The 11,777-nt window shown below is 39.4% G+C and overlaps 1 protein-coding gene across 2 annotated transcripts in view; it reads right to left on the minus strand.

Moving 5' to 3' along the window:
- Nucleotides 1-11,777, minus strand: part of CNKSR3 (CNKSR family member 3) — a 54,796-nt gene that overhangs the window by 16,852 nt on the left and 26,167 nt on the right. The window contains exons 2-3 of one of the 2 annotated variants that reach the window (XM_085297978.1): nucleotides 8,887-9,050; nucleotides 386-588 (exon numbers count right to left, since the gene is read on the minus strand). In XM_085297978.1, the coding sequence (XP_085154104.1) occupies nucleotides 386-588; nucleotides 8,887-9,050 (367 nt within the window). The remainder of the gene's footprint in view (nucleotides 1-385; nucleotides 589-8,886; nucleotides 9,051-11,777) is intronic. The other variant, XM_085297979.1, reaches the window with a different exon arrangement.

The raw sequence follows: 11,777 nt of genomic DNA on the forward strand, positions 1-11,777 counted from the left end.
AAAAAAAAAAAAAAAAAAAAAAGAGCAGAGGGAGTCTCTCTTCTGCTGCTCAGTTTTTCAAATAACGGAGCTAAGACCGGAATTTCAGTAAAACATTAAAAATTCTTTTAAATGGGATCTGCTGATGACAACTGATTTAGAAGGTGGGAATGGGAGAGGAAGAAGTCGTGCATGTTAGTAACATGCCTTGAAAACAGAACATCTCCCCCAAAGGGACGATTCCCTTTATAAACACCAGCTCAGATGCAATCTTAACCGTTTCATCGGTTCTAGCAAAGGTGAAAGCACAGGAGTAGATACCCTAGATATCTTAGCAGCTAGAAACTTCCTGGCATGGAAAAATAATTCATTATAGTAGTAAATGAAAATATAAAGTCTTTATTACCTGTCCAGCCATGCAAGCAAGGCTTTAGCAGCACCAATAAGCTCTACCACTGAAGTAAGGAATTCATTGGGGGGCTTGCGCGAGGTATTCCCATCATAATTTGAACTTTTCCTTCGGCTGCTGATGTAATTCTGCAGATTATTGGATGATGCTCGCAGTTTGAGAACCAAGTTCTTCATGTTGTCTGTTTCAAGGCCATAGTTCTGCAAGAAATATTTTAAAGTTTGATAAATCTCCCTATCAAGATCCCATTCATCATACCACAAGCTAAAAACTCATTTGGAATTAAGAATTTGTCCACATTTTACCCTTCTCTTGGGGTGGGGTGGGGGGAAGATATAGGTTGCATAAAACTTTGAGAAAAGTTCAAGCCTAATCAGAGAAACTGCCCAAGAAAATTGGTCTTTAAAGGAAATATCAAGGCCTTAGAAAGTGTATGCCCTTAATCTTTAAGTTGTTATTACCTTTCAATGCTTTAGCTTCAAGAAAAGGCAGGAAATCTTTTTGTGATGTTCCTGTTGCATTTAAGTAGGAAGAAAGTGGGAATCAGGCCTAAACTGAAAGCACAGTTTTAATAAGCAATAATTAAGTTTCTGACTACACAGACTGAGTAATGTTTCATGTACTGCTAAATAAACAGCATACAGATTTAGAGTCAAAAGCCATAAAAAGAGAATGGCTGACCTCTGGTCCATACAGCCTGGTACACTTTATCAGTCCATGAGCAGCAGCTGTTAGTCAGGAAAGAGTGTAAGCACATATATACACCAATACTCCCACAGAACATTTTCTCAGCAACCAGCTATCTGTAGGCTCAGCAGCCCCAGGAAGAAATGGTGGTCTGCTTTTATTTCTTCCATGAATTCCAGAAATTCAATTCCTATTTTGAATGCACATGAAATTTAGCACCCTGTGGCCAGGCATTGCACAGATTAGCTATTTCCCTTGRTATAGGGGAAGTTTTCTAGTTCTTTTGTTTGCTTGTTYGTTTTTGTCTGGGTTATTGGCAGGATAAATCAATGCTACCTTCATTTGATTCACTGAGTTTTTACTGAAAGAATAGTTTCACTACTCACTTTTTCCATGAATATTCAAACCTGAAGAGTGTAGGACTTGTTGATATGGAAAAGACAGTCTATACAATTACTTTGCAAGTTATCCCACGCTACAGCCACTAAAAGATACTTTTGTGGGTGCCAAATCCCCTCAAACTTTGCTGAGGCTAATGAGATTTAAGGACAYTCTACAATTAGAATGAAGTCTCAAAGTCCTATCAGATGTTGTTTACCTTTCAAAAGTAGTTGGAGCAACAGAATTGCCTTTTTTTTTTTTAATAAAGGAAAGTAAAGGCTGTTTTCTCTTTAAATATTTTTTATATTGTGGTATACAAACAGTAAAGTTGCATTTCATTCACAACTAAAGACAAGTTTAAATTGGCAAGAGATAAAAACATCTACAGGAAACATGTAATTTCACTATCAACAGCAAGAATAAATATTTGGATCACAAGTTTTCAGTAACTGTGTTCTTTGACTACAGTAATATATTTATGTGCAAGTTAGTGGACTGCAATAACACTACATAGCAGTTTTAAGCAATAAGAGTTTATATGCTTAGAAWGAGACAATCATGAGCACTATACCTTTTTTTAAAGGTAACTCAATTTTTATGTCAGGATTTTCTTGTTTTGCTGTGCATGCGCGCATGTGTGTGCATGTAAATTTGCTTTTGAGTGCTCCCACCCTGCAAAACCACAGTGAACTTTTTCTGAAAATGAARTCCCTGTCAATGCTCTTTCACATTGAAACATATCTTTCTACAATCCTCTCAAAAAAAAAAAATTATCAGCCTTTCTCTGCTGTTTTGCTGCCACAAATTCTTGTGAACAACCTCAAAGTTTCCAGGTTTTATCTTGTTCTTTCTCCTACCCTCCTCAAAAAAACCTAAAGCAACTAAACCTTAACACCATTCAACTCAGAGTTCCAAGAGTTCTCAAGTCCTCCACATAGGGTCACAGCATCACCCAGGTGAGAAAGGACCTCAACAGGTCTCAGTCCAACCCCCTGCTCAAAGCAGGGCCAGCTGTGAGCTCAGGTCAGGTCAACTCAGGGCTTTATCCACTCAGATCTTGAAAACCTCCAGGGATGGACACTGCACCACCTCTCTGGCAGCCTGATCCACAGCCAGACTGGCCTCAGGGTGAGAAAGTTCTTCCCTTAAACCCTGTCTCGACTTGTCTTGTCTTAACTTCTGCCCAGGATCTCCTGCACTCCCATCACGCACTGCTATTCAGACCCCGGCCCTGATTTCTTGCTGAGCTGCCTGCAGTTTTTGGGCTATCGTGAACTCCCTCCAGCTGGATCAGCCCTGCTCCCTCAGCCTCAACCATCTTGGTGACCTTCTGCTGAGTTCAATTCAACCTGTCAGCGTCTTTCCTGTGCTGGGTGGGTGGAAGGGAAGGGAAGCACACAAACCTGCATATAGTATTCTAGATGTAGACTAACAAGTGCTGAGTAAAGGGAAATAATCACTTCCCTCAATCTCTTGGCTGTGGTCCCATTCACATGGCCCAGGATGCTTTCAACCTTTGGTGCCAAGGCACACTGCTGGCTCACGTTCCATACTTATTTGTAAGAGAAAAGAAACAAGTCAATGGATATCTTAGTCCTCCCTCCCAAAACACAGGATTTCTCATCCTCTCCCTCCCCCCTCCCAAAAAATAAAAAATAAAAATCAGGCATAACACCATTATTTCTACCTGCTTTCTAATTGCCAGACCAAATATAAGTAATTCTTCATAAAGACCACTGTCAACCTCTTTTTTGTTTATGGACCACTATCATTTCCATGGTCAAAACTCCATAGTAACGTCTAAAATATTTCAGACTAAAAAAGTTACGGAAAGTGACACAGAATCCTTGCCCAAAAAACATACCAGTATAAAGAGGAGGTTTCAGCTACTCAGCTGCCTTTAAAATACCTATCACCTCCTATGGATAAGAGCCCAGCGGGTGTCAATTACACAAGCATCCCCTCCTCCCCCCAAGAGCTCTTGGCAAGGAAGTACTGTTAAAGTACAGCCAGGAGTAGGGGTTGAGAGGATATATCCAAGAAAATAAACACTGCTGCAACAGCAAAAGGATATCCTTAAATTTTCCAGCATCACAAAGAGGGAAAAACTTGGACTAATAAACAATATTAAAGTACTTGCACACTGCCACGTATAAACTCATCACTTCTGTGTATCTGTACAAGCATTTCCTACAGCTCCAGGAATCCACAATTGCACATCTCACTGGACATTACAGGGAAGACGACTACTAGGTATCTTCCCGCATCTCCCTTAGTGTGGATTGAGTCACGTTCAATATTTTGCCCTCATTCTTGGTTTCAGTGAAATACCAGAATGAACATTTACATCACTTTGGCCCTTCATCTTCCTCCACTAACTTTTTGAGTGAATTTATGCCCCATTAAATTGATGGTTTTTATTTTCAGAACACTTCGCAAATATCAACCAGTCAATTACCTTCAGGAAACTGAGGGAAAAAAAAAAAGATTCTTTACCTTTATAAAATGGGAAAACTACATATTCAGTAAGTCACCAAGAGCTAAAGAATTAGGTATTACAAATGGACTCAAACAATGCAGTCTCTGGAGATGAAGAACTACAACTATGACTATGAAAGRTGTCCCCAGCAGTCTAGCACGAGCACATCACAACCAAGCTCTCCAGTCACTGTGGAGGCTCCTAAACACAAAAGAAGCCTCCTCCTGTCTCCCAGAGACTCTGTGGAGCCCACGCAAGATATCTAAAACACCAGCGAGTGCTCTAGGSAAAGACCTGGCTCAGAACTATGCTCGCCTAGTGCAACAGAAAGTGTATAGCTCATCAGTGTAGGCGACTCTCTGGTTGGCCTCGAGAAGTAAACCCCCCCAGGAACAAAGGATCACCACCATCCAAATCACCTTCTACTTCAGAAAAACAAGCTGGTTTTTTAACCTCTTGCTCTAATGTACAGGAAGAATTGCCATTCCATAAAATACACCCATGCCATCCTGTACATTTCTCTTCACTGACAGAGAGGTAAAACAATCAATATTAGCCGAACATGTGTGTGTTTGGGCTGTGATTTTGTCCGAGATGACACTACCTTGACCACTTGACAGACAACCTACCACCTACTACCGCTCCTTCTCTTGTGGCACTTCTGCTTGTCCAAGCTAACCATTCAAAAAATATATATAATAATAAWAAAAAAAAACTTTTTATTAGTGTTAGTTTTCAGCTGGTTTAGCTCCCTGAAGTAACTCACCTCAGGGTCAGCTAAGTGCAAGCACAAAGGATCACTAAGCAGAGGATGGCAAGATGGTAGAGACTGCAGCTGACTTACATTAATTTAAAATGCCACTGAGCTGTAGCCTCAATTTGCAACAGATAGGAATGCTGATAGTGTGGCAGTTATGGCAAACAGYGTATAAGCCTTCACAACAACACTAGGTGAAGTGCAAAGTTGAGCAGTTTTTTTGGGGGGTCCTGAAGTATTTCTACAAAACTGGGGCTACAATATTTAACAGATTATTATTTAAACAACCAAACGGCTTTATGTGCTGCTCATGAACCAGAAGCACGTTACATTTTCCTATCACTCCTGATTTAAAACATCAAAGTTACTTTCATCAAAATATAGACTAAAGCCAGCGGTCAAGAACACTATGTTAAACATTCCTACCTTGTTACTCATTAACCTGCGCAGCCACGTGCAAGACTAGAGCTTGAGAAAGATATTACAGGGGTATGGCTGCAAAGAGAGAACACGAAAGAAAAGGGAGAACAAGAGAAAGAGAGCAAATATGCACATGTGCACAAGAGCATGCCTGAGCGAGAGCACTCTTTCAAAGCCCCATTATATTGAATGCAAAATAATACACTGACTAAATAATTGCTCAAGTTCAGGCAGCTGGGGGGGAGGGGGAGAAAAGTGTGTTTAGCCAAAGCCAAAGGAGCACAGCAGTTGTGCTGCAGCTGTCTTGGAGAGATCTACACCTCTGCTGTTGCCAAGGGCAGTCTCACCTTCCCCTTCAGTCATGCTCACCTGCCATAGCGCAGCAAGATAGATCTACTGGTTGATCCAACCGAAAACCAGCCTTGAGGAGAATAAAGAAATAATAAAAACGGACTGAACACCTGTTAGCTAATCCAGCTCCTTGTCTGCCTACATTAGCATTAGTGCTAATACAAGGTATTCTTAAAGCCACTAGCTCCTGTTCTCTTAACAAAAATGCATCCCAAGGAACCCTCTCAAGTCTTAAATCTCTCAATGAAGAGCACTAAATTTAACCTGAGACCTCCAGAAAACTGAAATCTTATGTAGCTGCACATACACATGGTGCTTTTGACAAGCAATAGCCACAAAGACCTGCATCTACATGTATGTAAGCTACACAGGTTGGAATTTAAAGTGCCTTTGTACGTTCTAGATCAACTTTGCAAGTACCTTTTACAGGGATGACAACAGTAAGATTTTATAATACACTATCATGTAATTTCTTGGTAGGATGATCTTGTGATATATTTTGCTCCACTACAAATGTGCTTGCAGAATGTTACTACCAGTGAAATTAAAGCACACAAAGTGAAAAAGTGTGTGCGTGTGTGTGTGTGTCTGTGCATGTGTCTGTGTTGCCTGCAAAACAAAATCTCTTCCTGCTCAAACCAAGGACAGTCAGCTGCCTTTCTTTATTTAATTTCAGATTCTCCCATCGTACAGCATAGTTAAAAGTTCAGAAACCTAATTCAAAGAACAYATTCAAGTGAAACTATTTGTGTACAATTTCCTGTTAATGCTTGCATTGTTTTATCTTTGCTAAGCCCAGAGAGATGCATCTACTCATCAAGGAATAAATAAGAATTCACCACTGCTTTACAAGCTTTTTTGTCCCAATGTCTTCACTTATTTTCCGGATCCTTGCTCCTGCTGTTGTAGTTTAGTATGAGATTAAAAAGTAAACGTATGTATGTATGTATGYATGCATGCATGCATGTATGTTTGYTTTCCTCTCCCCCAAATACTTCAGTCAACTAGGGAATGTCTTCCTCCCACCCCTGCTCTCCCCCAAGCAAATACTGTCATACTTCCTCACCATTTTACACACACAATTTAGAGACGCTCAAGTCGATGTGTTTTTCCCCTCTGGGGAGTTCAGTTTCCTTAACACGTCCTTTAACTCCTTAAATAAAAGCTTTCACCACCTGTTCAGAACAGTTTATTAGGTGAGCTCAAGAGCAACGGAGACCTGCGCTCATAGGCAACCTTCACCTTTTACCCTTCTCACTGCCTCTTCAGCTGCAGCTTTGCTGCCTGTATTGATGCTAAGACAAGATGAGGGAACACTGCCTAATAACCAAAACAGCTGAAGAGATGAGTACACAAGGTACTGCCAAGTGCATGAAGGAAACTGAGAAAGATGCATTCACTTTAGTATTTCAGTTATATTGCCTCTAGAGATTGTCTACTGCAGGAGCAAGCACTAAATTGCAGACACATCATTTTCAGCGTAACAGTGTAGCAGAACTCATGTCCTGCAGAGAGCTCTATCTCTATAAAGTCTAAAAAATTGTATTTGGTGTCATTTCTTAAGGCACACATTATCTGCACACTGTACCTTTTCCATTGACATGAGACTGGAAAGTTCTCTCAGGTCAATGCTTGAAAAAAGTTACCATGTCAGGAGACAGACGCCCCAAGAACAGCTACGTCCACTGCCTTTAGAGGCTCAAGAGTTCTTGCAGCGTGAGGGAAACAAAACGCCTATCTGACAGAAGCTCAGCTGAAAGCAAATCCTTTAAGGAAAAACTGAACAAAAAGCAAAATTTTCTCCTGGATGGGGGAAACTCACCAAAAAAACCCCACCACAACCCTTGTTTTCTTGCAATGGGGACAACTTTCAAAAGCTGACCTCAGGCTGGCTTGGACAATGCCACACTTCCACCGTGTGAACTAAAGGAATAGCGAAAATCTCTTGTGAAAGAAAGTCTTTCACACGGTCCTGGCTTTTTAATTTAAGGTCCCCAAATTTAGAAAAATGACATCAAAAAAAAAGTATCAATATCCATATCCGTTTTCAGAAAACACAGATAGGAAAAAAAAAAAGTTTCTCTCTCACATAAAAAGCCACAGAATAAAAAAAATCGGCTGTCACTAGAACTGAAAACATACCACCTCCTCAGGAACCGGAAAGAAGAAAAAAAAAGAAAAAAACAACACTGACATTCTGTAACAATCTTCTTAAGACTCCAAGGGAAGGGACCATCAAGAAGGTGACAAAGGGCATAGCTAGAACACAGGAATTCTTACTCCGCCTCTTACAAGCAAACAAGGACATTTCAGATACAATACACGACTTCTAATGCATTAACTTGAACTGCTTTTGACAAAGGATTTCTAGAAACGAGTTTGAGGTCAAAACTTCTGTCTACAAAGGAAATTAGAAGGAAATTGTAGGAGATAATACACAGCTTTAGGTTCTGGCAGTCATCCAGCTCCAGCCATTTTATTCTAATATTTTAAAAAGCAAGAGGAAAAAAGTGCCTTCAGGGGCTGCCACATCCATTACTTCAGTCAAGACTGTATACAGCATGCAGTAAATTTTCTAATTCAGCAGACTCCTTCATTCACTTGACAGATTATCCCCTCCCACAGCATGAATTCTATTTCAGGCTAATTCAGTTCTTTTATTAGATTTTCAACTTAAATGTTAAAAGAGAGTTGATGCATCAAATATTGAAGAGCAAGCAAAAGGTTCTGCAATGTAAAAGCTATTTTTCAGGAAGCATTTGCAACTATTTTATTAAATATACTTCCTTTAGTACAGGCTATCCAATTTGTTCTTGGTTTATCAAATACATATGACCTCTGTAGCACCTTTCTGCAGCAGAAAAAAAAAGCACGTATCACACAGGCAATAAAGACTCTCCATTTTAAGAAGAATATGCTCTGTGCTGCAAGCCTTGCATAATGAATGGCATGCAGGCCAGTAATGGCAAAAGCATTGCAGGGCATTCTTTCCCACCGTCCTCAGTGATGTAATTGTATATACCTCTGGCGCTCACTCATTGCACTACATCAAACACGTTTTCAAGAGCATGTCCAAATCTTGGCCTTTAAAAATAAAGCCTTTACTGATGATGCTGCAGAGCAAAATAAAATGAAATATATTTATTCTTTTCAGAATATGTTTGCGTTAAAAAAAATCTATGCAGTTATACATCAGGAGTAAGGTAAAGGAACAGCTTAAGTTCTGAATCCAGTGAGCTGAACTCACTCTGTCACTAAGTTATCAAAACATTCCTCAATTAACATAKTTCTTCACTTTCATGCGGACTACAGAATTGCTAAACCTACAGGTACAGGTACACTGTTTTTATAAGGCTTGCCTTAGCTATTCACAAACACACCCTTTAAGGAATTCTTTACGTCTGTGTTCACCATTTAACTAACCAGCGCACACAGGAGATCCACAGCCTCTAGAACAAGTTCTTGGTGTCCAATCCGCGTGATACCCAAGTCTTCAAGATCCTGGTGGGAAATCTGTAACAGCTGCTCACCATTTATCTTCTCCCGTTCAAATTTATGGACATACTGCTGCAGGCAATCATCCAGGCCTACCAAAGCACAAAAGAGAGAAAGAGACACAGAAAAGGGATGTGATTGCAATTTATCTCTTTTCTTCCCCTTCTTCCCCTCAATTTAAACATACAAAAACTATGCAAGGCACAAGCGGCAAGTGCAAACAATATATATAGTGCCAGATTATGAATGAAATATGCAGTCAGACTGAAGACTGGAAGTTGCACCCCAAGGGCACAGAAAAGGAGCGTGCAGCTTTTGTGGATCTTTGGGTTACCTAACCCAATGCACAACTCCCTTGCTTCTTGTGGAGCAAGCTAAGCTGCAGAAGGTGTCTCTCCAGTGTCAGCATAGGTAAAGCTAGGAGGAACACAGATGGACTGTACTATTAGATTAACCCAAACCCTGAGGGCAACCAAAACAATTAAAAAAAAGAGAGAGATGATATATATGTATGTAAAATAAGGAAAGAAAACGGACCTTGCCCAAAGTCTAGTTAAAAAAAAGAGAAAAAAAAAGGAAAGAAAACCCATTACCCCTATCCACACACATATAAGAGGGCTCAGTGATGAGAGGAAAAGCGAACAATGAAAGACAAAGCAATCAAAATGATGTTGGGTTTGGGTCTCGTTATTCCCTTGATTTATGAGGCCCTACAGCTTCCTGAATYCACCATTCTTTCCCTTTTGCTAAGGGTTAAAGGCATACATCTAAAAGAAATCTAATTTACTTTTGCTTTTACAAAGTATTTTAAAAACCATTTAGAGCACTGCATCTGTCACATCAATATCCCTACTTTATATTGCAATTATATGATCCTGTTTTCTACAGTGTTTCTCCCTTGCATTGAGCACAAGGTCTTTAAGAATAGAGGGAATGAGTAAAAGACAAGAAAATAGGATTAACACATCAAGCTTAGTTAACTGAATGAAATAAAACGAAGCAGARAAATGCTTTCTCTAATCAGTTTAAGCAATAATCTAGGTGAAAACATTTGGGTGGATGTGTTTTTTAATGATGATGGGATAGTCTTAATGTCCAATTTCACTTCAACATAGCATATAAATAAAACATTAGCTAGAGCAAAAGAAACATTCAATTAGGTCAGTTTTATACAAATACATCAAGTTCATTGATAGTAGTTGACACAAGCAAAAATTCCAACTTACACATTTCACGTGTACTTTGTAGCAGCCACACTAACTACATTGTTTAATTAGTTTAATAAAATCCAGCTCATAACTGTATAAAGGATGTTTACCCCACCACATCAGCTAAAAAGGAAGCCATCGAGATGGACAGGATATTGAATGCTACAAATGAGAAACACTAATCACGCCCTGAACTAAAAGGAAAGGAGAAAGACGACAAGCACCCGGTACAACTCATCAAGCTGCTGTAGGAGCCTGGAGGACAAGCATTCCCGGCACCGGCTACTGCCGAGCAAACAAGACAAATTAAAAGCAGAGTCACACGCGACATTCATTTCATAGCAGCAGCGTATACGGTCACTACTGCCTCGTAGTGTCTAGCCACAGGAAATCTATAGATTACGAACTCCCAAAGACACAGGTTAACTTTAACACACATCATCTGCCTTTATAATATTAAACCAAGAAATTAATGACAGACACCCTGGCACTTCGTGGTCACCCCTTCACACGACTCGTGCAAGCTTCGTTGATGCAGTACATCAAAATCCAGCTGAATGGAGCTGGACTCCTCCATATGCAGAGCAAATGATGTACACAACTTGGTATTTAAGCATAATTATGAATGTGAAAACTCACATAAAAGATTAGTACAGTCTCCCAGGGCTCCGGTAATTCAGGGTGCACTCATTCCTTCCCATCTGTCTTGGCGAGTCCTCATAAATTTTGAAAGCTGAACCCAGTGCTCTCTTTCCCACAGGCACCAAATTCTCCCTTAGGCTATACAAACTCTTTTCCCAGGAAAAATAATAAAAGATCTGGCCTTCATTGTTCAACAATTTATTTTTTCAAAACAAATTCTCAACTGAGGCTAACATACAGCGCACATATTTGGCATTCCCAATTTTTAATGCTGTCTTGCAGACCACTGTTTCCCATCATTTGCCATCGTAAGCCCACAGTTTCCATTACAAATTGCACAAACATCTAAAATAAAACACTATTCAGCATGCTATTAAGTTCTCATTTCATAAGTTTCTTAGAAAATTAGTGTTGCTTTTGCCTTCTATCCATTCTGTTTGTTGACCCAACTTTTTAAACTTCTATGTTAAAACACGAGATTCTTCGATGCATACATTTCCCTCATTAACATAACTGTGGCTTTCAGTTTGCTTGTGCTTTTCTATTCATGTTTGTCTTTTTCTAGAGTATCTATTACAAATTAAACAGCTACATCTAAAAATATATTTTTCATAAGATTCTTAAAAACAGTACTTCTGTGATCAGCCCATAAGACTGTATTTTGTAAAGTAAAACATTACAAAAATCACACAAACGTTTACTCAAAATAGCTATTCAGATAGAAACTTAAGTCATAAAAACCAGGGAGTGAACATGGAGAAAACCCACACACTTACAGCAAGCATTCACTAATGTCCTAAGATGAGTTTACTAACACAACTTTTGTTATTATTTTTACTACGAAACATATGGAAAATCTTAAACATTTTAATTGAGAGTGCAATCAGATTTATAGTCTATTGTTTAATTTTCCATCATATGAATGAAATGTTTAAGCATTGTATGAAAGCCAATAAATTGTATTTCCCT

Source organism: Rhea americana, unplaced genomic scaffold, assembly GCF_003343005.1.
Source record: "Rhea americana isolate MKP2758 unplaced genomic scaffold, rheAme1 scaffold_134, whole genome shotgun sequence".
Classification (NCBI taxonomy): Eukaryota; Metazoa; Chordata; class Aves; order Rheiformes; family Rheidae; genus Rhea; species Rhea americana.